At 42.9% G+C, this 27,939-nt stretch overlaps 1 protein-coding gene across 1 annotated transcript; it reads left to right on the forward strand.

Annotated features, from left to right (window-relative positions):
• Positions 1-369: 369 nt before the first annotated feature.
• SLC18A1 (solute carrier family 18 member A1) lies at positions 370-27,939 on the forward strand. The gene is made up of 15 exons (XM_049865497.1): positions 370-493; positions 1,657-2,020; positions 2,584-2,642; positions 6,859-6,942; positions 8,070-8,162; positions 10,526-10,615; positions 10,889-10,932; positions 17,217-17,277; positions 17,371-17,466; positions 23,121-23,199; positions 24,179-24,230; positions 25,741-25,804; positions 26,103-26,222; positions 26,443-26,576; positions 27,452-27,939. Exons 1-15 carry the CDS (start codon positions 370-372, stop codon positions 27,563-27,565), a joined length of 1,578 nt encoding a protein of 525 aa, XP_049721454.1. The 3' UTR covers positions 27,566-27,939.

Consider the following 27,939-nt stretch of genomic DNA (forward strand, 5'->3'; position numbering starts at 1 on the left):
CTATTTGTGCCACCCAGGGAGCTTTCTATAAGATTACAGCTTTTAAAAACCCTATGCAGCAGTTCTGCTCTGTAACGCCTGGGGTCACCATAAATTGGAATCAACTTGAAGGCAATGGTTTGTCTTTTAGGTTTGTAAAAAGTGAGCAGAGACTCAAGCATGTTTTCCATGTTTCCAAATACCACTCTACTACTGCTACTACTTGCATCCCACTGCTTGCAACTCTTCGCACTTTCACTTTAATAGTGAGCTTCACTTGTCTATAGTGGATTTTGTCCCCTCTTCTGTAAAGGCTGCAGAAGACCTGTAGCTGCAACAGGACCCTCCTTAGAGCCTGGAGGAGAAGACACCCCCAGCCCAGTCCTCGCCATGCTCCGAGTGGTTCTAGAAGCTCCCCAGCGGTTGCTGAAGGAGGGGAGAGGGTCCCGGCAGCTGGTGCTGCTGGTGGTGTTCATTGCTCTGCTGCTGGACAACATGCTGCTGACTGTGGTGGGTACGTTTGAGGGTCTTTGTGTTGGGGGTTAATTTGCTTTGGGCCCCAGTAGGCAACCCATACCCTGCTAGATTTCAGCAGTGGATGGACTTGAGAAATCTTTTTATGCTCAAGTATACATAGATGTTGCTGGGGGTTGAGGTAGACAGCAGGAAATGGTGGCTGATGCTTTCCAAGAATTGCTAAAAGACCTTGGAAGTTCAAAGAGAAGGAGGTTCAGAGAGCATCAGCCAGAAAAGAGGATGGCCTGGATCCAGAGCTGGCCTTTCCTCTCCTTCTTCCCCATACTATTTTCCCAAGGTGCTGAATGACTCCAAGCTTCCTGTGAGCCAGCGAGCTTCTTCTCACTGATGCTTTCCAGCCTCTCCTCTGGCAAAATAGCATACTTTATACTGGATATACTACTCCTTATCAAAGCCCTGGTGACACAGTGGTTAAGCACTTGGCTGCTAATCAAAAGGCTGGCATTTCAAATCCACCAGCCACTCCTTGGAAACCCTAGAGGGCATTTCTACTCTGTCCTATAAGATTGCTATAAGTTAGAATTGACTCAATGACAACTTTTTTTTTTTTTTGGTTTTTATCAAAACCCACCTTTTTGAGAGTTTCATTCCCCCAGAGCCCCACATTTTGCTAGTTGATAGTCCATCGATCTTTACACGTCAATACACAAATGGGAACTAACATGTTCTTCTTCCTGGACAAGATATATGTTTTTAAGGAAGAATCTTCCTGAGACAAGTCGTTAATCTGATATATGATTGGGACTTAGGAACTTTAAAACCAGTTGCTGTCAAGTGGACTCTGACTCATGGTGACCCCATGTGTGTCAGAGCAGAACTGAGCTCCATAGGGTTTTCAATGGCTAATTTGTCAGAAGTAAATTACCAGGTCTTTGTTCTGAAGTGCCTCTGGGTAGACTTGAAACTCCAACCTTTTGGTTATCAGTTGAGTAAGTTAACCATTTGTACCACCTGGGGACTCCTAAGGAACTTTAGCTAATAGGGTAATTTGTGCTAGCACAGTCTCTGGTAGGCTTCAAGTCTCATCACTTAAACACCTTCCTTAACATAAAACTGGACCTCAATAGAAATGTTCCTGTACCTAGTAGTGGTAAAAAGACAATCTACCCTTAGCCCTCATCGCTTGTCCTTGACTTTCAGTGCCCATTGTGCCCACCTTCCTATACGCCACAGAGTTCAGACAAGTCAACGCTTCTCAGTACCTGGGCCCTGCCGTGGCTTCCCAGCATGGCCTCACCTTGTCTACCTTTTCTACCATCTTCTCCTTCTTTGACAATAACACCATGGCTATTGAAGAAAGTGCGCCCTGTGGCACAGTGCAGATGAATGACACTTCTGGCACCATCCCCCCTCCAGTCACTGAAGCCATCTCAGTGCATAAAAACAACTGCTTGCAAGGCACAGAGTTCTTAAAGGATGAGAACATACGAGTCGGGTTTCTGTTTGCTTCAAAGGCTCTGATGCAACTTCTGATCAACCCATTTGTGGGGCCTCTCACCAACAGGTATCTCAATGGGCGCAATGTTCCACATAGTACTCAGGGGCTCAGGAATAAGAGGATGGGCTGAGATATCATAAAAATGGCTAGAAGGGAAAAAGAAGGAAAAGTGATTTGTCTGGTCCCCAGGGGTGCTTGGAAAAGTTCACATGATATTGAGGAAATGCCATGGGCTTCAGATTTTCTTAGAGATATAACAAATATTGGGTACCAAGAAGAGAATCAGTCAACAGCCATGGACTGCTGATATTATAGCTTGATATTATATTACAGGAGTGGAACAGTCATATCTCAGTCTAGAGCACTGGCTTTCTTGTAGTTGTCATTGGGATTGTCCTGATGTTCCGAAGGAATGTATAGTCTGACTAGGCTATCCTTTCTGGAAAAGATGATTTTGGCCTGGCTTGTATTCATTCACATGTCATGTCCCATCTGGACTCCTGCATTCAGAGACATGTTTGACCACGTACTCAATTGCATTCTGTTCCCACTTTAATTAAAAACTAAAGTCCAAGTATATGGATGCTTATTAGAATTGGGTCTTTTTTTTTTTTTTAATTCCCTTTTAGGATTGGATATCACATTCCCATGTTTGCTGGCTTTGTTATCATGTTCTTCTCCACAATTAGTAAGTAATTTGCTTCCCCTTTTCTTGACTTCACTAATTACCTTTGATTTTATCACATGCACTATAGTGAATTGAGCAGGCCAGTTTTGCTCAGATAGGATTTAGGCATCTGACTAAGTGGCCTATGACATTAATATAAACGTTTTGCCTTTTTTGGAATGCAGAATAGAGCGGTAGTGGAGCTTCTAAGCTTGACAACTCAGTCTAGCTGGAATTTTTCAATTCTGCTATAAAAGAACAGACACTTCACTTACTTCAGCTGGGAAAAATAACGAAGACTATTTTAATGTGTATCCTGTTATACTGTGTGTGTGTGTTTGTCTGTAGCAATAATCTTTTGAGCGAGTCTAATAAAAACCCCTCATCTTTGGGAAGAGGTCATACGATTAGATATGAAAAGGTAAAGAGCAGCTAATAAAAAATCTAGCTGGGCAATAAAAATAGCAACTGGAAAATTCCAAAAAACCTATTGCCTTCAAGTTAAGGACATTAAAGGTTATAGCTTAGGAAAGCAAATTTGCTGAAAAAACAAGAAAGGGAAAGGCAAATAATCTAGCTAATATCTGCCAAATCTTTCCAATAAAATGGAGACAATCAGAAGAGTAAGTAAGAAAAATAAACCTGTAAATTTACCCTGAGAATTAAAATAAGAATGAATGAACGAGGAGGGGAGTTTGGGGGTTAGTTTCGGGCAAGGCAGCCTGTGGACCCACTATCGGCATCTAATACCTCTGCTGATTCTCTGTTCTCCAACAATACACCTCCTCCTTCTTGTTTTTATTATTGCCTTTCTGTCACTCACCTGCTTTTTCTATTCCTCTTCCTCAAGTTTTCTTCCCTCCCAGCATATTTGACTCCTATCAACAATATTTAACAGGAATTTGTTATATTCAGGGATGGAAGGCTGCAAAGTGCGGGAACTAGAGATGCTGAGCTCTGTCGTCTGCACACTGCAGTTTGTTTGTGAAAATTCTAGCCGAATCAAAGGAAATGAGGAACTTCAAGTTAGAGATACTCATTGAACTGATAAGGGTCTAAAATCTGAAATATATAGAAAACTTCTATAACCTAACAATAAAAAGACAAACCACCCAAACAAAAACGGGGCAAAGGACATGAACAGACACTTCATCAAAGAAGATACTCAAAAGGCCAACAGATACATGAAAAGATGCTCATCATCATTAGCCATCAGAGAAATGCAAATCAAAAACCCAATGAGATACCATCTTGCTCTCATTAGGATGGCCAAGATTAAAAAAAAAAAAAAGGAATATAAGAAGTATTGGAGGGGATATGGAGAAATGGGAACCCACATCCCCTGCTGGTGGGAATACAGAATGGTACCACCATTGTGGAAGACAGCCTGGTGGTTCCTCAAAAAACTGGAGGTAGAGCTGCCATATGACTCAGAAATTCCTAAGTATATAACCTAGGGATCTAATATAAGTGACACAAACAGATATATATGCACACCTATATTCATCACAGCATTATTCACAATAGCAAAAAGATGGAAACAACCTAAGTGTCCATCAATGAATGAATGGATAATTAAAATATGGTACATACATACAATGAAATACTGCTCAGCAATAAAGAAAAACGAACCCCAAAATATCTTGGAATATGGATGAACCTGGGGGACCTTATGCACAGCAAAATAAGTCAAGCACAAAAAAAAGAAAGCAAATATTGTATGTTCTCACTTTTATGAAATGACACGAATAAGTAAATATACAGAAACTAACGTTCATTAGTTTCACAATGCAGAAATTTTTGAGTGATATCATTAATATCCCACACAAGTAAAATTTTGCTGAAGATAATTAAAAAATGATTGCAGCACTACATCAACAGGGAACTGTCAGAAATTCAAACTGGATTCAGAAGAGGACATGGAACGAGGGATATCATTGCTGACGTCAGATGGACCTTGGCTGAAAATGGAGAATATACTCCTCATTTATTGACATGGTTAGGTTCCAAAGACCAGGTCATTATGTGAAGATTGGCATTATGCAAAAATGGTGGATGATTACATCACATTACAAAATGGAGGATAACAACATCATTACATTAACTGCCAAATTGCATCATTACATAACTGCCAAATTACATTATTACAAAGCTGCCAAAGCACTGAGAATCATGGCTCAGCCAAGTTGACGCATAACCTTAAACATCACAGCCAGCGATACATCTCAGTGTTACTGCCAGATGTATATCAATAATGTGCAAAATAGTGGGATAAATTTTTTTACTGTTTTTGTAGATACTAAATGTCGGATAATGAGATAGTTGATAAGTGAGGAATAGATGTACTCATCTGGAGCAAAAGAGAAAGAGGGAAACCATAGACCCAAAGAAGAAACTAGTCTACAGGACAAACCATGGCCGTATCTACTACGAGAACAGAAGAACTACATGGTGCCTGGCTACCACTACTGACTGTTTTAATCAGGGTCATAATAGATGGACCCTGACAGAATGAGAGAAAAACATGGAACAGAACCTCAAATTTCTAAAAACAAAAACTAAACATACTGGGCTGGTTGAGACTGAAGGACTCTCCGAGACTCTGGACATGAGACAGAGTTCAAACCTTGAACCGAAACTAACCTTTGACGTTACCTTGTAGATAAGTAACAAATTGGCTCAAAAAATAATGAATAGTATCTATAAGTATTGCGCTTCTTTAAAAAATCACCTAATGGGACTAAATGGTTAAAATTTAGAAAAAAGATGAAGAGGGCAGGAACACTAGATAAATGGAAATGGAGCAACCAGAATGAAAATAAAAGAGAATTTTAACACATTGTGAAGAATGTTACCAATGCCACTGAACAACTTGTAGAGAAATTGTTGAATGGGAACTTAAACTGCTGTGTAAATCCTCACTGAAAGCACAATAAAATGTTATTTAAAAAAAAAAAAAAAAGAAGTCACTGGTGCCCATTGCTACCTATGAGGTCCCCCAGGTGGGAATGATGCTTAATATAATTAGGTGATAAATGGCAACCCACATTAGGTGTGCAAAGTGAAGAAGAAATTGTTTTGGTCTTCCTAAGCAGGGTGACCGGCCATCCCTGTTTCCTGGGACTGAGGGGTTTCCTCAGATGTGGAACTTTTGGTTTTAAAACTGGGAAATTCCTGGGGAAACTGGGACAAGTTGGTCACCCTGTTCTCAAAGGACATAGGGATAGTAGACCTTGGACAGATGGGAAATCAAAAAGCCTGAGAGAGGGCATTGGAGGCCAGGCAAGGAGAGACCAAGAATGTGCATGTTTGGGAAACAGTGAGTGTGATCATGTCGGGAAGTAATGGGGCAAGATTATAAGCACAACCAAATGACATCTATAATGAATGGGCAAAGAGATTAAACTTCTGCTGACGCAGACACTTTGGGAGTGAGTCTTCTCTCTTTAGGAGGCATTTTTTCTGGAATTGGAGGTGAGATGTGTCTAGACTGAAGCTTTTAGCACCAGCACCCTGTAATTTAGTTTTTGATAACAGATTCCTGTTTGGTTCCAGTTTCATATATGTTAGCCTTTAATAGGCTGAACCTCTTCAAGGGTGTGAACTAGATGTTCTCGTTATTTCATATCTCCTACAGAGCCTTTACATAGCGGCACACTTAGTAGTTACTTAATAAATACTCCCTAATTTGATTTGGCTAAAAGATCTTCCAATATAAGGTAAGGGGAAGAGTCTGATTGGATCACGAGACATTATTTTCTACCCTATATCTATGGCTCTTCAAGTGTGCGTGGCTTATTGTCCACATACTCCAGATGGCCCACAATGGGCACAACAACGGTAAAGGCCAAAGCTGGGTGTTGCATATGGAGGGTCCCAGAACAGGCTCTCAGAACCAATTCCTAGCCCAGGATATTGGCCTTCATGGGCATTCCTGATTCCAGGGGACAGGATGTGGGGCTGCTGGCAAAAAATGGGGAAACCCAGTCTTCCATCCACTGACTGGTGATTTGGTTTTTGCTTCAGTGGTTTCTCAGTCTTCAGGCCAATTACAAAGCAGTCCTGACTAGGGGGCAGGGGATTTGAAAGAACACCAAAAACAAGGAGCAGGTGTCATGCTTCAGTCAAACTTACACATCATGGCTCATATCTGTAACATTATGAGCATGTGTTCTGGAGGTGGGAGGATCTAAGGCAATGTACTAACTTGAGTATTTGTGCTATTCTCTTTGTCCAGTGTTTGCTTTTTCTGGCACCTATTCTCTGCTTTTTGTAGCCCGAACTCTTCAAGGCATTGGATCTTCATTTTCATCTGTTGCAGGTAACTCTGGTATCTTCCAAACACACACACATGCACACCTCTTACCAAAAACTATCTTCGGATCCTATAAGATGTATTAGAGGAAATTAAGGAAATATCATCCCAGTAGGTGGAATTTCTGACTCAGAAATAAGGTACTTGTAGAGTTGCTGACAAACAAAAGAAAATAAAATCTGTTGCTAGAGTCGATTTCAACTCATACGGACCCTATAGGACAGAATAGAACTGGCCCAAAAGGTTTCCAAGAAGCACCTGATGGATTTGAACTACTGAACTTTTGGTTAGCAGCCAAGCTCTTAACCACTGTGCCACCAGGAGCCTATGAACCCCTATGCCTGACGTAACTTCCTCTGACAGTATTCAGATGTAGCTAGCTCAGATCAGAGCAAACCTAGTTTGTAGCAGTGAAGTAGGCCAGGCTATTATTTAGTACCACTCTATGGTCCTTCCTCTGTACCTCTGTTAACATTTTATAGAAACAGTATTGATAGTACTACTGGTAATATCATGGCAGTTGGCAAAATATTGCCACATACGTTATTTAATTTAATCCCACAAAGCGTATATTTTACACATGAATAAATAAATCTGAGAGCTTAAGTGACTTGGCTAAAATCGCACAGCTAGTCAATAGGAAGGGGTCTTCAACGCTCTGCTATATCGCAGTGGCCTTTTAGCGTTCAGCCCGTGCTCTCTTCCACGTACTCAGCGCTTTCATGCTGTTCCTTGGGCACCCTTGTTAAACAGAACAGTGCTGTGCGTTCACAGCTTTTTCTTTCCCTGACCTGCCCCATAATCCATTCTTTAAGGAAAATGTGCCAGGAAAATGATAAAAAGGTATAAAATGCAATATAATTGGAAAATGGTATTCTGTGTTACCGTTCCCAGAGGGCTTTGCTTTTCTAAGTCCTTCAGTACCCTGAACAGAATGACTGAGCAACGTGAGAATTTGAGGAACCAGTAGGGACAGTACTTGTAAAATACTCTGGGTAAAGCTTTATAAAGCCCCTCAAATGGAAACTCTAAGATTATCCCTAAAGATACAATAGGGCGGAGACCAAGGACTCTGTCAGAGAGGCAGGTAGAGAGCTCCCATACTCTAACTCCATCTGTCCTGCTCTCTTCAGGTCTTGGAATGCTGGCAAGTGTCTACACGGATGACTATGAGCGGGGGCGTGCCATGGGAATAGCCTTGGGAGGCCTGGCTTTGGGAGTGCTGGGTAAGTGGTGCCTATTTCTAGATTCAGGAGGGTGGGTTACTACAGATTCCCCAAAGATGACCCGAGGAGGCAGATGTTCCCTACACCATGTAAGACAAGTATTTTCCTTCCCTCCCTGCCCCAATCCTGATTTGAGTCCTTCCCAAGCATCCAGGAAAGGCAAAATCTCTTTCTCCTTAAGAAGCTGAACAGCCCATCAGAGCGTGGGTGAGGTCCAGAAACAGAGCCTGCTCAGGGTGGTGAACCTACCCACAACAGCAGCCACTGCCTGTCTCATGTTTGCCTCCATGCACGGCCAGTGCTTTAACATTAAACATGAGAGGGCACTCTTTGCCAGATTCTGTTCTAACCACATTTCAGACGTTATGTCCTTTAATTTTCACCACCATGCTATGAAAGAGAACAATTGCCCTCATTATAGAAATGAGGATCCATAATGAGGATAAAAAAGGTTAAATAGTCCATCCAAGGTCACACAGCAAGGAAATGTCAGAACCAGGATGCAGGCTCTGATTTTCAGGGTTCCAAGTCCCAAACTGCCAATCATTAGGATATACTTTCTTTGAGATTCATCCCTCATGGCACCAAGCCACATACTTTTGCTGAGCACTTATTACATGCCAAGCACAATGCTAGCACAGTACGGATATAGGTTACAAGCTCCAGACATAGTCCCTCTCCTCCAGGAGCTTATAAGCTAATTAAGGACATCAGACACAAAAACCTGAATTTAAGTTTAATAAAACACCAGAAGTTTCTTTCCTGGCCCACTTTCCACCCCCCATCCCCATGGGAAGGCGAGAAGACAAAAACCCTACTCTTTGTTAATATCCATCTACCCAAACAGCTAAGCTAAAACTTTGGTTTGATCTGGTATTCTTTATCACCTCTCATTCCCAAATGAGTAACAAGTCCATCATGTCCTCTGCAGCCACTTCTTCAAGGTCAGATTCCCATCACATCTCAATCAGAACATGGTACCAGCCTCCTGCCCGATCTCTTGCACATCCTCACCTTTCTCTGTAGTGCAGCCAGAAGAATCTTCTAAGCCCAGAGTGGATGGTTTCTCCTTTGCCAAAAAGCAGTGTTACTTCTTCCTAACCGATTAGCTGAACTAGACACCTCACCAGAGTATACAGAGCCCTTTGCTATTCAGCCTCAACCATTCCTGCCTCTACTCGTTCCCTCCCAAACACCCATTTATATTCCAGTAACACTGACTTTCTGCTCTTTATTCTCCAACAACCCTCTCTTTTCTGACACCTCTGTGTCTTTCACACACGCTTCTTTCCCATCAGGTATTACTGACTTTGGCAAAGTCCTTCTGGCTACCTTAGCTTTCTGACCGAGTCCACTGTGCAATGTAAACTTTTACTCTCACACTTTTCATGAAGTGTTGTAATTATTTGTGCACTTCCTCTCTTCACTCACACACACATTTCTTCCACTAGAATGTGAGCTCCTTGTGTGCAGGGACCAGGTCTTCTCCATCTCCGAATTCCCAGGATGTCACGTGGGGCTTAGCCCCTAGTAGCCCTAGTTGTTGTTACTGTATTTTTTTATGCAGTGATTCACACCTTCTATGTTTGTTTGCCAACTGCACCCTCACCCCTCCTGAGGTATTTTCATAAGCATGCTATGTTAATTTTTTTTACAGCAACATGAAAAAAAAATTGGTATAGTGGTGCTTATGAAAATATCTCTTGAGAGGAGGGCACGGTTAGCAAACAAATGAAAAAGGCACACGTTACTTGCGTAAAAATACAGTAATTGCCATCAAGTCAGCATGGCAACCCATGGCAACCCCATGTACAACAGAAGGAAAAGTTATCTGGTCCTGTGCCATCATCGTGATCATTGGTATGTTTGAATCCATTGCTGTGACTACTGTGCATTTTGAGTGCCTTCTAATACCCGGGGCTCATGTTCCAGCATTGTATCAGACAATATTTTGTTGCGATTCTTAGGGTTTTCATTGGCTAATTTTCTGAAGTAGCTTGCCAGGACTTTCTTCCTAATCTATCTTAGTCTGGAAGCTTTGCTGAAACCTGTCTCTGCTGGTATTTGAAATGGTGGAGGCATAGCCTCCAGCCTCATAGCAACATGTAAGTACCATAGTACAACAAATTGACAGATAGGTGGTAGAGTAGCCCTAATAGCTCTCAGTAAATGGTCTCTTACTTTCTTTCATCCCCCCCCACACAATTAATTAATTAGTTAATTGATTAATTTTCCTGAAACATTTGAAACTACATTGCTTGCATCATTCATTTGCCCCTAATACATTTACCTTTGGGTAACCAAAACCCTCTGGCTGGGAATTGGCCCTCAACTCTGGAATCTGTGCCTGCTTTTCTTTTTAGTGGGTGCACCCTTTGGAAGTGTGATGTATGAGTTTGTTGGGAAGTCTGCTCCCTTCCTCATCTTGGCCTTCCTGGCAGTACTGGACGGAGGTAAGTCATCATCAGAGGCCAACATACAGGTGACAAGCTAGGTCACAACCCAGATTATGCTATGATATTAGTCTTGACTAACAATGGGTGGTGTGGGAATGTTTTGATGCATCAAGGACTGCCTCATCCCGGGAAAGAGGAAAGAAACTCAGGGAGTTAGATACGTATGTGATGCGTGTATTTGTATGTGATAAAGTAGTAGCAACGTGGCTGTTATTGGAGCCTCCAGCTAATCAATGGACAAACTGAGCTGTCTCCCTCTTTCTTTTTTAGCACTACAGTTCTGCATCCTACAGCCTTCAAAAGTCTCTCCTGAGGTAAGTGAATACCAAGCTCTGTTGCCAAGAGATATATGGGTGGCTATGTGCAGATACCCAAGCATCTCTAGATCATCCACACCAAGACATAAGAAGAAAGGTGAAGGAGGTAGGATCAGGGAAAGGGAGAACTGTCTTTGGATTCCCAGATAGGGTTACTGTAAAAATGGTGCGGTAGCATCAGAGGCCTTCTAACTTCAGGAGAAGAGAGGAGAATCAAGATCAACATTAGCCCAAGGCTGATTCCTAAGGCTGATTTCTATGAGGTGGTCAGACATACCTTCACCTTCCAACCTTTTTACCAATTCTGACAGCAATTGTCTCTCCCTTGGCACTTTCTACTTCTCTACTGGATTCAATTATTCATTGCAGTGGCCGCACAGAGCTCACAAACCATACTCATGGTTATGGAGTTTGTTAGGGAAATAACAGATTATAATTCAGGATCAGGAATGACTTAGGATAGAGTTCTTTGGTCAAGATAGCCTCTTCTCAGTTGTGCCGGTAGGCAGGCCTCTCTCCAGCCCTCAGCTCCCTGGCCCAGCCTCTGTCCTGCTTGAACAGAGCTCTTTAACTCCACCAACAAGTGCCCAGGGCACTCTACTCCACCAGAAAGCCTCTGTCTGAAAGCTCTCAGCTCTCTTGCTTTGTGGGGTGGCATAGCCACTGTAACTGCCTAGCTTTGTGGGCCAGAAAGCCCACTGCGCCGTCTTGTGCCAGTCTCCTGGTTCTGCTGCTGCTGTTTCTCTGCCACTTGTGCAGTCTCTGGTGTTACAACTCTCTCTCTCTCTGTCCCCTGGATCTAGGAGGTTCTCAGCACAGGGACCCTGGGTCCAAAGGATGCACTTCGTTCCCATCTGTTCTTCTTGGTGATAGTGAGTTCCCTGCTTTCCACCTCTGGGGTGGCTCATTTTAAGCCTAGAGGATGACTGGGTTAGGATGACAAAGGAAACTCTGGTGGCATAGTGGTTAAGTGCTATGGGTGCCAACCAAAAGGTCGGCAGTTCGAATCCACCAGGCGCTTCTTGGAAACTCTATGGGGCAGTTCTACTCTGTCCTCAAGGGTCGCTATGAGTCGGAAATTGACTCAACGGCAGTGGGTTTTAGTGGGTAGGATGACAAAACTGATCAATCCCCTTGTTAGGGCTCCATACACTTTATTTGCATCATTCCACCCACACAATTGTGCCATGCACCTTATTTGTATCATTAGCAAACTGTCCAATCAGCTTGTGGGCCATAAACAACTTATTTGCATCATCCTTCCCAATCTTTTGGTAAGAATTACAAGACTATGGTTAGAAAGGTCACATAAAAGTGATCCATTGCACTGCAGTTACATTTAGGATAGTGTGGGGAATGACAGAAGAGTCTGGCTTGATCTTGGACAAAGATGGAGAAAGGGCCTTGTGAAGACTTTGCATTCTACGCTCCAAGATAATCTAGAAATAATAATAATAGCTAACCATAAGGCTTTTTATGTGCCAGGAACTGTGCTTAGTATTGCCTAGCTTTATCTTATTCAATATTCCCATCAGTTCCATGAGCTAAGTCCTATTATTAGCCTCATTCTACAGATAGAGAAAATGAGGGACAGCAGAGAAACATCTGAAAGACTTAGAAACAATGACATAGTTGATATTAGTAGTGTACCAATTCTCCCAGACTGACCAGGAGCCTCTTGCAGTCATCTAAGATGGTGCCATCCTTTGGGAACTGGCTCTAAGAGTAGGATGTCTGGGCCTTGGGGGAGGGAAGTAGGAACCACACCCCATTCAGGACTCCTCAGAGCAAGGAGCACCAAGCACCTTCTACAAAGATTCCCAGGCCTGGAATGTGCTCAGAGCAACACCACTCTGCCACCTGTATAGGCCTAGAAACATTAATCCAGATGGTTCCAGCACTATTTATTAAGCACTTACTATGTGCCATTAAAAAAAAAATTATTCAACGAATAGTCTAAGCTTGGGGTTGAGATATTAGCAGAAGAACACCAACAGGTATTTCCGAAAAGAATTTGATCCTGGAGAAAAACATTAGCACTTCATTGGGGTTTTAAAACTTTATTTTGACATAATTTTAAACTTACAGAAAGGTTGTAAGAATAATAGAGAGAACTCCTATATATGCAGATTCTTCACCAGTTTTTAACATTTTGCCGTATTCGTTTTGCCATTCTCCCTCCCTGTTCCTCTACTCCCGCCTCTCTCTCCACACATGTACATAATTAATTTTCCTGAAGCATTTGAAAGTTCTTTGTTTACATCATTCCTTCACACTTTTTTAATGCACAATGTTTTCCCTACGAACAGGGATCTTTTCTTGTATATCCACAGTTGTTGCTGTTTGCTGTGAAGTCAATTCTGATTCATAGCCACCCTATAGAACAGAGTAGAACTGCCCCATTGAGTTTCCTAGGCTGTAAATCTTTACGAGTGCAGATGGCCAGGTGTTTTCTCCTGTTGAGCCAAGTGCTTAACCATTGTGCCACCAGTAGTATCAAATTCAGGAAATGTAACGTTGATACTGTGTTTTTATGTAACCTACACTCCTGGCTCTAATTTTGTCAGTTGCCCCAATAATGCCCTTTATAACATTGTTTTTGGGTTTTTTATCTTCAGTGCTGGATTCTGTCCAAGATTGTATATTGCATCTAGGTTTCACATTAGTTTCATCTCCTTTAATCTGTAAAACTTCCTCAGCTTGTCTTTGTTTTTCATGGCATTGATATTTTTGAAGGATACGGACCAGTTATTTTAGAGAATGTTTCTAAATTTGGCTTGTCCGATGTTTTCTCATTACACTCTTGACGTTCTGTATCCCTGGTTAGAACATCATGCAAGTGTCTTGTCCTGCTCAGGGTGTCACATCGGGAGGCATATGATGATGCCATCCGCCTTTCAACCGTGATACTGATTTTGATCACTGGTCAAGATGTCACCTGGTTTCTCCACTGAGTAGTTAATATTTTTCACCTCATAATTAATAAATAATCTCTGGGCAGACACTATAAGGTTATATAAGTATCCTGTCCCTCCTCAAAGTTTCCCCCTAGATTTTTTATCCAATGATAATTCTTACCTGAATTCATCTTTTACTATGTTTGCAACACCCTTGTCTTTTTATTTTACCAATCCCTCTATGTCCATCAGTTACCATTTTACTGAAGAAAGAGCTTTATCTTCTCCCTTTCTCTGTATGTGTATGTGTGTGTAAGTATATATGATAGATTTTACTTATTATTTGTTTATCATCAGTGTGAACTCATGGACTCCTATTTTATTCAAATTGGCTTCTGTGTCCTGTTTACATGACCTTAATTATTTCTTCAAGTACTTTCTTACTTTATGGTACAATAAGCTGGTCCGTACTCATCTTGTACCTTCTCCGCACCAGCCTTGGAATCAACCATTTCTCTTCCAAGGAGCTCTGGTTCTTTTTAGTGGGGAATAGTGTTTACAAATCAAAATCTGGGCACTTGGTATGCTCATTGTCACTGAGCTCTTGTTTCTAGGCCATCTCAATGACAGAGCTAGGAGGCCATGTATGTTCATATTGAGACCTTCAATTTCACCATAGGATTTTCCCCTTGTTTCCCGCATTCATATATATATATCTCCCTTCTTTCATGGTGAGAATCCTGGCTCCCAACAAAATCAACACAATTACCTATTTGTGCAATTCTACAATACCTATAAATCAGCTATAGTTTATATAATCATGCTGTTGTTGTTAGTTGCCATCGAGTCAATTCTGACTCATGGCGAGCCCATGTGTGCTGAGTAGAACTGCTCCATAGTGTTTTCAGGGTTATGAGCTGGAAGCAGATCACCAGGCCTGTCTTCCAAGTCACCTCTAGGTAGGTTTGAACTCCTAATCTTTCAGCTAATAGTAGAGCTCTTAACTCTTTGTGCCACTCAGGGACTCCTTATATACTACTACAAAAATAAGCGTGCTAAGAAGTCTTCAAGATTTTTGCAGTTCTTTTTTCCTTAGACTTAGGGAATGCAGGCCAAATACTGTGTTCAGAAATTACTTGCATTAGTTCTTTATTCCCCCTTCATTATGTATTGGGAAATATAGTTTTGTTCATTTGTTTTTCCTTCATTTAGTTATATTGTCCCCATCCTTGCTCAGATAATTTTATTTTTTGAATATGCAGAATATTACCTCTAAAAGTCAAACCTATGCAAAAAGCTACACTCAGAGAATGGACAGTCCTTTTACCCTATCACCCCTTCCTCTTTATGCAATCAGTTTGATTGTTTTCTGGCTTATCTTTCAAGTTATTTTTTTTTTTCAAAAATAAATAATTTTATGTATGTTCTTATTCCCCCATTTTCTTACATAAATGCTAACGTAGTATATATTCACCTTTTGCTGCGCACTGTGGTTTTTTTTTTTTTTTTCCCCCACTTAATATGTCCTGAGAATCACTCCTTATCAGGTCCTAGAGTTCTTCCTTATTGTTTTTTGTAGCTGCATAATGTGCCTCTGTATTACCTTATTTTATTCAATCAATCTCCTATGTTTGGACAGTTAGGTAGTTTCTAACATTTCATAATCACAAATAATGTTACAGTGAAAAACCTTGGGCATATAAATTTTTATGATGTTAGAAGTTTGTCTTTATAGTTAATCCTCAAAGCGAGATTGTTGGGCCAAAGGGCTTATTGGACTTCTTAATGTGTGTTGTATTATTCAGATCAAAAAAAAAAAAAAAAATTTTTTTTTTTTACTTCTTTATTTTGAGTTACACGTGGTGGGAAAGCATGATCCTTTGGGTTTCAGAATAGCTAAATATCTAAATAAGGGGGCAGGGTGGTTCAGTGGTACGATTCTCACCTTCCTTACTGGAGACCTGAGTTTGATTCCAGCCAATATGCCTCATGTGCGGCCATCACAGGTCTGTCGGTGGAGGCTTGCGTGTGGCTGTGATGCGGAACAGGGTTGAGCAGAGCTTACAGACAGACTAGGAAGAAGGGCCTGGCGATCTACTTCTGAAACCAGCCAATGAAAACCCTATGGATCACAATAGTCCAATCCTCAACTGATCATAGGAATGGTGTAGGACCAGTCAGTGTTTCATTTCAATGTGCATGGGATAGCCATGAGTCGGGGGCCAACTCAACAACAGCTAACAACAACAACAACAAACAACAAATATCTTAATCTATCTCTGTATTTTTTTTTTTTTATCTCTGTATGTGTGGCGAGTTGGTTACCATACCAAAACTATTCAGTTGGTTACAAAATAACCCCCAAACCAAAGCAAAACAGAAGGTAGTAAACACCATAGAAGACTGGGACATGGTATTCAGGAAGTGTGAAAGACGGAAGTTCTAGCTGCTGTGTCAGGGAATACTGTAGAAATGACGGAGCCATTTGAGCTTAACATTAAAGAACGGGTGAGGTTTGGCCCTGTGAGGCGAGAAGGAAGGTAGTTTAGCAAAGGTGACAGTGAAGGCTGAGGGACTGTTGGGATGTATTAAAGGAAGGTAGAGGGAACTAGTTCAGCTGGAATGAAGAGTAGGTACTGAGGGGAGGGAGAAACTAGAGCTAGACAGGATAGCATTTTAACCCAGATGTTCTGACTCCCTGGTGGTTCAGAGGTTAAGAGCTCAGCTGCTAACCAAAAGGTCAGCAGCTCAAATCCACCAGCCATTCCTTGGAAACTCTATGGGGAAGTTCTAGTCTGTCTTATAGGGTCACTATGAATTGGAATTGACTTGACGGTAACAGTTTTTTTTTGTTCTGTTTTGTCCTGACTCCAAATTTTATTCCCCTTCCTCTGCACCAGGCCAGTTTGGCTCAAAGTTCAGAGCAAAAAATTCAGAAACCTTGAGTAGCTTTCTGAGTTATCGCTTTCACCGTTATATTTTGGATTCAGCGTTCTGCCCGTGGTTCTCATAGGAAGAACGTGGGTGTCAGTGAGATCTAGTATCCAGATCAGGTGTCCAGACACCTGTGGTGCAATCCTGACTTGCTAACGATCAACTCTGACCTGGCCGTTGGTCATTTGAAGGCAAGAATCATGTCTGAAAAGTTTTTTCCCCTCTTTGTGACTACCACAGTGCCTTCCTTGCACACAGTAGGTGCTCTGCTCACTCTGTGACCTTAGCAAGGTCATTTTCCTTCTCTGAACTTGGGTTTTCCTAATGTCTACAGTAAAGGAGTGGAGGTAGATGATGCTAAGGCCCTGTCTGAACACTCTCAGTTTCTGTGACAGTAGGAGAGATGTACACACTGTGCAAATGGAAGTGTTTGTTTTCCATGTTCTCCAGAGTGTCAAGGGGACCCCGCTTTTCACACTTCTCAAAGACCCTTTTATCCTGGTGGCTGCAGGTAAGCAGGCAATGGCCGCGCTTTGAGCTGGGAGAGGCTGGGCTTCAGGGCAGTGGCGGGTGGCTCACAGGGGGACTGTCGGCTGTCTCTCAGGCTCCCTCTGCTTTGCCAACATGGGAGTGGCCATGCTGGAGCCCACTCTGCCCATCTGGATGATGCAGACCATGTGCTCTTCCGAATGGCAGCTGGGTAAGTAACCGCAGTCCGAACTTGGGGTTGGGCAGGAGGTGGGTGCCTGGGCCCTTTCTCAGGTTATCGAGAAGCATCGGCAGGTTTAGGTCACTGGGGTCACAAAGGAACAATGTGCTTCTATCATAGGATTACCTTCCATGTTCATAACCATGAATCAGGCTGGAGGGGGTGGGTAGTTTCTCAGAGAACCAGCCTGAGACTGGGCAGGGTAGAAGATGAGGAAGGGGCCTACTGAGGGGTCACATACTCAGCTGATGGTGGAAGGATTAATGAGTTTGAGTCAAAAGACCTAGGTTTTAGTCTCAGCTCAGTTGATTAGCTATGCAAACTTGGGTAAGTCACTTAACCTTTCTGAGCATCACTTATTTCATCTCTAAAATGGGCATCAAAATAATATCTAGTTCAAAAGGCAGTTAGCTGGAGGAATGCATGACATGTGTGACAAAGCTTTGAAACACCTAGAATATTAATCCATCCCACCATTGCCATTCATGTTTGCCTCATCCACTCCCCACCATCCAGATTACTCTTTTGCTGTCATTTTCCCTCTAAAAAAAATGAGCTTATGGAGTATATTTTTCTGCTGCCCTTGGCTAGAGAAGGTTCTGTACCCCGGTGGAAAGCTTTTGGCCTCAGGGAGAGGCCTCCATGCTCCTCTGCCCCTTTGGGGAGACCTCATGACTCCTCTGAGTTTAGACAGACTCCTGCCCTTTCCAGGAAGCCTGAGGAAAGGGGCCAGTAAAGGCTACGTGCAAATCACTCAGTCGCTGTGGGGAGGAGAGGTTTATGGAGCCAGAGGGGAAGCTGAGAAGGACCTGATATAGCTCAGTATGCAATAAAAAGCACTAAATCTAATTTTCTAGGGGACAATTCTAAGCAAGGCTCTCAGTTCCACTCCTAGCCCCAAATTGAATTTTTCTGGGCTGCAGCTTCCCTTGACTCAATTAATTGAGTTAGTTGATGTTCAGTGCAGATAACATACCCCCTGTCCCAAGGCCCTGGTCATGCAGGCTCTTGGTGCAGGTGAGCAACCACAGTAGAGTACGGCGCTTCTCAGCAATGCAGTTACCCCAGCCTCAGACCGAGGCTGCTGTAGAAAGGCCTTCAGATGTCAAGTCAGAACCCTTGGGATAAGGCCTGGTCGCTAAAGTCTTTTACAACTTCCCTGGGTGCTATTAGCAGAGGTTTCTGCACCTGTGAAGTTTAACGTCCTAGGTTCTCAAATGTCCTTACATCAGAATCACCTGAAGGGCTTGTTAAAACAGACTGCTTGGCCCCACCCAGCAATTCAGTAGAAACAATTTGTATGTCTAATAATTTTCCAGGTGATGCTGCTATGGCGGGCCAGGTGGCCACACTTGGAAAACCACTTCTCTAGATGAATATCTCTCCAGGTTGTTGGACGGAACAAAGGCAATGATGCTTTTGAGAGTGATTTGTGAGCTGAATGAGCACCATGTGGCCCAAGCACGGGAAACAGCTCAGGCTTTGGAAACAGGTCAACAGGTCAACATGGGGTTAAATCCTGACTCAGCCACTTACTGGTTGAGACCTTGGAAAAATTATTTAACCTCTTTGAACCCTACTTTTTTTCTGTTGTAAACCTGGAAATAATTTTTAGGGTTGTTTTGAGGATTAGATCTCTGTATTCTAAAGAAATTAGCACAGTTTATGGAATAAAGAATACACTCAGTAAATAGAAATTTCTATTATCACTATTTTCATAATTGCATTTGTGTAAATCATTTTAACACAACCAAAACTATGTGTCATCTCCTACCCCTTAAACATATGCTGTGAAAAATATATGTGTCTACAGACACACAGTTAGGACACCTATTTTGCATAAAACACTGCTGAAATGCAAGCTATACCCAGTACTAAAGATTAAACCACAAGGATTGAGGAAAATCTAGTTGAGGAAATTCCACATCATTTAAAATAGAAATGTATTTAGGAGGCTACATCTCCTAATTCCAGATACCAGATAGACAGTTGAGTAGTTATAACCTCTAAATTTTACAAAAGCAATTGACTATAAACAAATGTGTTTAGTTTGAAACAGATTGCCACTCCGTACAGATAAACTAGACAAATACACTAGGGCATACTTCCCTTCCACTCCGTAGAAGAGAATATTAAAAACAAACAAGCCATCAGCCAGTAACTGGTGAGTTGTTTGCTTTTGATTTAATCGTCATCGTCATGACTTTTTTATTAAGCAGCCTTGTTTCCTCTAGGTACAGAGAGGCATAGAAAGGGTTGGTGAGACCCAGAGAAACTCACAGTACCAGTTCCAAGCAGTCCCTATACCGGAGCCTTTTGTGCCACCACACTGGCCCTGTGGGGTCGTGCACAGCACCTTGCTTTGGAGTAACAAGATCTGGATTCAAGCTTCTATCACCCACCAGTTATGATGATAATAATTCAGGCCAGTGTTTACAGGGCACTTACTCTGTGCCAGGCACCAGGCAAAATGCTTGATCTCATTTAATCTCCACAGCCAGCCCATCTGGTAAAAATTATTATGATCCCCATATTTCAGAGCTTTATTAATCTGACCCAATTTCACATTTTCCTCTCAAATCTGGGCCTGTGGAACTCCCTGACTGTCATCAACATGTGTCCCTATGTGCTTCGCTGAATGCTTTCTTCATGTTTTTGCCCTGAGACCTGGATGCTTCCCGAGGACTCTGTTTCCCTGGAGCCCTCGTGATGGAAGTCCACTGTTCCTCCTGACTTTGCTTTCCACTGCTGCTTCAGAATCATTTCTTCTTGTCTCCCTTCTCCTTCAAAGACTCCATCTCCTTTGACAGTCATGTCATTCAATTATACCTCCCACCCCTTTTCATTGCAATCCTTTACCAACCTTTTAGTTACCCCTCCTCATTCATTAAGGCTGTCAACACTTGACTCATGCTCTTCTTTTTAACTATACTCCTGTCACCATTTTTGGTGACTTCACTATCTAGGTGAATAACCCTACCAATGTCTTGGCCCCATACTTCCTTAACCTATTTTTTTGCAATGATCTTTTTCTCCTCCGTGCATTAGCCAATCAATCCTATGGTCATACCTTTGACTTTCATATCACCATTAATGGTATTACTTATGAAATCTCAATTTCAAGCAGTCGCAACATTACCTCACATGTTCCAGGTATTCTCATATTCCCATATCAGCAATTTTTGGCCTCATTGAGATCACCAATTCATTGGCCCCATTTATTTTTCTATTTCTATCACTACTCATGTCCTCACTTACCTCTTTATCAGCTTGGATTCCATGGACCATCATTAATCTCACTCCTTTGTAAGCATTGTTAGCTCGCTTTGCCCCTTTCTCCCTCTAGTGTGGTCACCTGGCAAAACTTTAACCCTGGTTAAACCTATCTGGCTGCTTACTGCTTGCCCGCACCTCAGCAACTGAATGGAGCTGTAGAAAAACTCAACCAGGCTGTTGGTGTCACCTTACCTTTAGGGCCACAAATCTAAAGTGGGTTTTCACACTATCCGACATTCCTTCTATTCATCTCTAGTTATCTTGCACTTCCTACTCTCCAAAATGACCACTTTACACTTCTTCTCAATTCAATACTCCTATATCTTCCCATCCCTTCACCTTTATCATTCTGTTGTCTTTGCCTCATACTCATTGAAAGAACAGAAGCGTCAGACAGGAACATACATTTTCCCACCACTAAATTTTTTTTTTTTTTAAATGTACCTGGTTTCCTATACTTGTACCCACATTCACTGCCTTCTTTCTTGCCTTACTTCCAGTTGAGGTTGACACATCTCAGCACCTAACAAAGGCCAAACCCTCTTTGCCTTCTGAATTTCGTCCCCTCTTACCTACTTCATTGGCTACTCCTTGTCACCTTTGCTAATTTTTAAGGGTTGGAAACTCCCAAGGCTCAGACCTTGGGTCTCTATTCTTCTCTATCTGATCTCTCCTAGGTGACCCTACCCATTCCCATAACTTTAAGAACCATGTATTAACCAATGATTTCCTAATTTACATTTGCATTTATGGCCTCTTCTTGGAGTTCTAGACTTGTATATTCAACTGACTGACATCTCTACTTGAATATCTAATAGACATTTCAAACCTATCCTGTTCCTCCCAAGCTCTTTCTCTTCCACCAATCTTTCCCATCTCTGTATATGTATCTAGACACTTGATTGATTAAGATAAACACATAGGAAATACCCTTGTTTCTCTCTTTTCCTCACTGTCACTATGTCCACACACACCCAATCCAACAGAAAATTTGCCCAGCTCTGCCTCCAAAACACCTCTCATTTTATCCACTTCTCTCCACCTTGATTTCTAAACAGAGGCACTATCACTTTTCTCCTGGATTCTGAAAATAACCTCTTGGCATCTACTCTTGGCCCGTGAATAGATTCTTCTAAATACAACCAGGGGGCTTTAGAAAACATAAATCAGATTGTATCATTCCCCTCCAAAGCTTCCCTTTGCACTTGGAATAAATTCCAAATTCTTTTCCAGGGCCTTCATCTTCTGTCACGTTCCCCTTTGTTCCTGTGCTTCAGCCACACAGGCCTCCTCTCTATCCTAGAACAAACTAAGTGGTTTCGTCTTTAAGGCCTTTGCATTCACATTAGTTGTTTTTCCTGCTTGAAATGCTCTCCTCTGACTGTTAAGGTCTCAGCTTAAATATCACCTCTTCAGAGCGACCTCCTTGACCACCAAATCTAAGGTAGCCCTTCTTCCCAGTCACTCTGCCACATCACCATGTTAAATTCCCTCACAGAACTTACCATTTCTCAAAATTATCTCTTCCATTTATTTGTTTACTTGTTTATTGTTTGTCTCACTTCCCTGGAACGTAAACTCCATGAGAGTTAAGATTTTTCTGTCTTATTTGCACTTCTATTCCTAGTTCTTAGAACACAGAACACATGATAAAAGTTTGTTAGAATGAATGGATGGATGAATGAATGAGTGAATTAATGAATGAATGAGACTCAGAGAAGATAAGTGAATCGCCCAAGTCACAGAACTCAAAAGTGGCCAAGTCACAATATGAACCCAGAACTATGGAACTCTAAAACCCATGCTTCCAGAATACTTTACTGTCATAAAACAAAACAAAATGTGGCCAGAGTTTCAATTTATCAAATATTTTTATATACCTTATATGATTTGTTCCTCACTGCAACCTGATGTGATATAATAACAGCTTTGTTTTTCCCAGATGTAGAAACCAAAGTTCAGGGAATTTTGGTAACTTCTCCAAGGTCACAGAACTGGTAAATAGCAGGGCAGAGGTGTTACTTCCCAGGAAGTACACCTTTCTCTACAGCTCATGTTCTTATGCTGATCATCAAGGGTATTTTATACATGAGAATGGCTCATTAGGGCCATTCATCAGGAAGCCAAAGTGGGGAGCTAGAAGCACATTAAACATATTGAAGTTGACTAACGTCCTGCCCTGAGGGAAAGCAGAGTTGTGGGCCCTATGACAACTGCTTGGCACTTGTACAAGGATAACAAAACCACAAAACAAATGTGGTTTGGGAACCCTTGAACGTAACATAGGGGCTTCACTCACTTGTAGGAGACAAGGTGTTATAAGAATAAATTGGGCATGTCCTAAGGTGAAGATCTGTTTCCGTCTATAGGTCTGGCTTTCTTGCCTGGCAGTCTGTCCTACCTCATTGGCACCAACCTCTTTGGTGTGTTGGCCAACAAGATGGGCCGGTAGGTAGCCTGGGGAGCAGAGGAGGGCATAGGAATGTAAGATGAGAGAGACTTTTGAGGTTACCCTTGCAGCTAGGATGAGGAACAGATTCTCTGAGATGGAAAGTTTAGGACAATTGCATGTTGATGGTAACTGCACACTGGAAAGATGGCGGTTGGGTAGATGGTGAAGGCAACATAGAGAAAGGGTGGTCCTAAGCTGGTTTCTATAGAAGAGGCAGTGGGTATGTAACGAACAACCTTTTCTCTCTAGATGTTTTCTGTCTAGTTAAAGATATAAAATAACCCCAAAGGGAACAGTTACAGGAAAAAAAAAAAAATCACAGTACATGGGGGGTGGGCAGTGGTTGTTAAATGGTTCCCTGGATGCCTTTGGAATTGCACAGAAGTGCCAAAGAAGCCACCAAGGAGGAAGGGCTGGGGGGCTGAAGGTGTAAGTCTGGATTCTGTTTCTCTACTACAATCAAAACAGCTTTATTTTCGTCTTTGAAGTTCAGCTTTTTTTTTTTTAAGTTTAAAAACCACTGCTAGGAGATCAGAGAGGGGAAGAAGCTTGGCATTCTCATGGGTTTTGAAGCGGACCTTGAAGAAAACAAAATGTGAATAGGTTGGAGGCAGCATGAGGGCATAGTCTGAGCTGGAAAACAGCATGAATTAAGCTTTGGGGTTATTCTCAGGGGTCAAGTACCTTCTGAGTCAGCTGATTCCTCTTCTAAGGAACAGAAGGCTGCACGCCATTGTACCTCCCCTGCCTGTACTATGGAAAGAGCCAGGGAAGAGATGAGGCACACAAGGAGAGGACAGGGAAAGAATAAATCTAGGTACAAACTGGGCATGTAGAGATTAATTCCTCTTCTCAAGTCCTAAGAGGTTGCTGGAGTTAGGGATGGTAGGACAGGCCAGTACTAATGGTGATGGGGTGGCAGGTGGAAGAGATAATTCCCCATAACATTGTTTGGTGATAGCTTTTTTCTTCCAGGTGGCTGTCCTCTCTGGTTGGGATGGTGGTAGTAGGTACCAGCTTGCTCTGTGTAAGTATAATGAGGACTAGTCGAAAGGGAGGGAGAGAGTGAGAGAGAGGAAGAAAGAGTGAGAGAGAGAGAGAAAGTGGGTGAAAGAAAGAGAGAGAAAGAGTGAGATAGAGGAAGAGAAAGAGAGTGGGAGAGACAGAGAAAGAACGAGAGGGAGAGAGAGAGAGAGAGCGAGACCCAGACGGGTAAGAACCACTTTCTCTTAAAATGAACATATGGTTGACTTGGCAACAATTGTCAGAAAGATCGTTTCTGCTTGGATTGGAGTTAGTATCCAGGGAGACACTGCTGGTTGAAGTTGGTGTCCCATGGAGGTGGAGATGAAGAGGGAGAGGGTGATGGGGCAGCTGGAGCCAGAGCTCTGAGACCCTAAGTATGAGCATGTGAGGTGATATGTGATAGTATCTATCACTGGGGCCAGCAGAACTGCGCATTTTAAGACTTCATTTACTCGTCGCACCCTGACAGTGTCCCATAAATCACCAGGGGATCTACTAGGGGATCTGTGCCTTAATCTCTAGCATCGGAATATTTAGGAGAAGCGGAAAGAAAGAAGGTGTTTCCATTTTCAAGAGCCCCCTTTAAGCTCTCTGAGCCTTTGCTTTCTCCTCTCTGATGCTCAGTGTCCTCATTGGTGTAGGGAGGATTCTAATAGTACCTATCTCACAGGGTTGTTGAGATACTCCACATGAACCTCGAGCACAGTGTCTGGCACACGGTGAGCCCACAGTGAATCTTAGACAACATTATTGATAAAACATAAATACCCCTTAAGGAAGCCACACCTGAAATTGTTACCAGCGACCAACATCTCAACAACAAGTTGAATCGTTGAGGGCTGGTGATACCCAGAAGAGGGCAAAGACTCAGTGAGCTGGATGGGCAGGGCTGGGTAACAGAAAGGGCAGGTGCCCAGGGAGGGAGGTGAAGAACTAAAAAAAGAATGAGGGAAAGCCCCCCGTGTGGGCCTGGGAGAACAATGAGAATGAGTTTCACAGGCTTACAATGTGCCACCGCAGACCATGCCACCCGCCCCTCTAGCTTACGGATAATTGGTTGTTGACCTGTGTTCTCTGTCTTCTTGTTCCAACAGCCACAGTATTAGGGGTTTAAATAACACCTTTGGATGATGTTGCTAATGGAAAAGAGAGGCAACTTCACTCAGTGAAGACTGAGGACAGAAGTGTGTGTTTGGGTTGAGGGGATGGAGGAGGGGGAAGACTAGTTCATGCACCAGAAAAGGACCACCGTTACGGTATAAGGGAGCCAAATCTGAGGCTCAAACTTGATCCTGGGATTTTAACCCAAATGGCACCCATCTTGTTTTTATATCTTTAAAATGAACGTGAAGATTCTTCTTTATAGGGAAGGTATGAGAATCCAAAGAGACAACGTATGTGGCACACAGCACATACCTAATAAATGCATTTCGCGTGAGAACTGTTTGAGCTCTGCTCCCACCATGACCCACTAGGACTTCTGATGGCTTCTTCCTTCTTCCCCTCTGCAGGTTCCTCTGGCTCACAATATTTCTGGCCTCATTGGTCCCATTGCAGGGCTTGGCTTTGCCATAGGTAAGAAGTGGCCTTTAGGAAAATGAGAAGCCCCTGAATGTTGGTTTGGGGTCAGTTGTGTTCTTTCCCTTTTTCTCATCTGAGGAAGTGGGTGGAAAGCAGAAGGAGGAGGAGTGTGGCTGGCATTGATGTGGGAAGATGGGCTTATAGTTCCCACATGATATGAGTGTCCTTGCTGAGAGGGAGGACAGCAGGCAAAGGGCACAGGCCAAATGAAGCAGGAGAGGGCAGGATGCCATGGGCAAGGAGGGGCCGTGGGTAGAACTGACTGACAGCGTCCTGTTTTCTCTGGCCACAGGCATGGTGGATTCCTCTATCATGCCCATCATGGGACACCTGGTAGACCTGCGCCACACCTCCGTGTATGGGAATGTCTATGCCATTGCTGACGTGGCTTTTTGCATGGGCTTTGCAATAGGTATGTTGGGGGTGGGTGGGAAAGAGGGAGCACTCAGGACCTCTCCCTTATCTACTATTTTGTACTAGTTAGAAGTGGAGCCAGAAGGCTGATCATGCTAAGGTTCTGGAGATACTTGACCTGAGACATCCTTTGGATTCCCCTGTTACCCCTAGCATGGTGTCTTACATTTGTTTTACATGCTCAATAAACACTGGCGAATTTGATTTATTCCTCATAGGCCCATCCACTGGGGGTGCCATTGTGCGGGCCATTGGCTTTCCCTGGCTCATGGTCATCATTGGGGTCGTCAATATCGTCTATGCTCCTCTCTGCTACTACCTGCGGAGTCCTCCAGCCAGGGAGGAGAAGCTTGTAAGGAGTTCTGCCTTCTACTAAAAAAAAAAAAAAAAAAATACTCTTCTCTTTCTTTCCATTGCCTCTCTCATTCCTTTTCATCCAGTGCTTTTATCTTCTCATTCTATTGATAGTCTATCTACTTTGCCATGTTTTCTGATCCCTTTTTTATCTTCATATTTTCTTTCTACCCTTCCTCATTTTCTCCTTCCCTACATAACCACCTCCTCCATTACACCGGGCTTTTAAGGAGAGTCTTAAGTAAAGAAGGAAAATGGTGAGCTCATAGAGAGTTGGGGGCAGGGACCATCAAAGGCATCCTGTAGTTACTGCAGTTTCCAGCAAGGTATACAATATACCAAATTACCTCTCCCATAAATGGGCAGAATTTTACTGAGTGCATTCATCCATTCACTCATTCAAGTTTGCCATTATCCTTACCAAGTCATTCTCTTTAAAAGTACAAAAACCTTAGGGTAGAACAACAATATATGATTTTAGTTAATAAGGTACTTTCTTCTTACTGCAGCATGAGCAGCCTGAGAACCTAGCCGGGTTTGGGATAGTTGTAGAAGCTGCTAGAAGAAAGAAGAGAAGACAGACAGGATAGCCTGGTAGGGAAAGATGCTAAGTCAGCTGGATCTCTGCTCTAATTTGCATGGTTACCACTGTTAGGATTCAATTAAAAGCATACCAGCTGATTGTCCTGACTAGGGATGATACACCTAGGAAGCTTGGGAGGCCTGTGGATGTACAGGAAGCAGACAGACTGTCCTATGCTTGTTTCATGAGTCTTTCCTGAGTGCCTCTAGACTTGGGTGAGCCAGTAGGGATAGGGAGTGAAGAGACCAGAAGAGATGTGCAGTGTTTTCTCTTCCTGCCTCTCTCTGCAGGCAATTCTGAGCCAGGACTGTCCCATGGAGACCCGGGTGTACGCAACCCGAAAGCCCACAAAGGAATTTCCACTGGGGGAGGACAGCGACGAGGAGCCTGGCAGTGAGGAGTAGCAGCGATTCCTGAGCCTTGGCATGTGTGAGGCTCTGACCCCATAACCACCTCTGCACTGGAACCACACCAACATGGGCTGCTCAACCGGCTTCACTTCTCTCTCCCCTGGGAATCTTTCCTCCCCTCCCACGGGTACCATCCCCGGTTTGCACCTCACCTGTGTAACCATGGCTGACCCTCTAATCCTTGATGCCTGAGCTGGCCTGTCTCTTGTGGGAGGACAGGCTGCTGTGAGGCTGATTAAACCTGAGCTGTGAAGAGTTTTTGCAAGGGGTGACTCATTTCCTGGAGGCTGCAGTGAGTACGGTGTGCCTCTGGGAGCAGCAGGGCCACTGGCAAGCCTTGTTTTATCTGTTGTCTTATTTTACATTGG

The sequence above is a fragment of the Elephas maximus genome, chromosome 22, assembly GCF_024166365.1.
Source record: "Elephas maximus indicus isolate mEleMax1 chromosome 22, mEleMax1 primary haplotype, whole genome shotgun sequence".
Classification (NCBI taxonomy): domain Eukaryota; kingdom Metazoa; phylum Chordata; class Mammalia; order Proboscidea; family Elephantidae; genus Elephas; species Elephas maximus.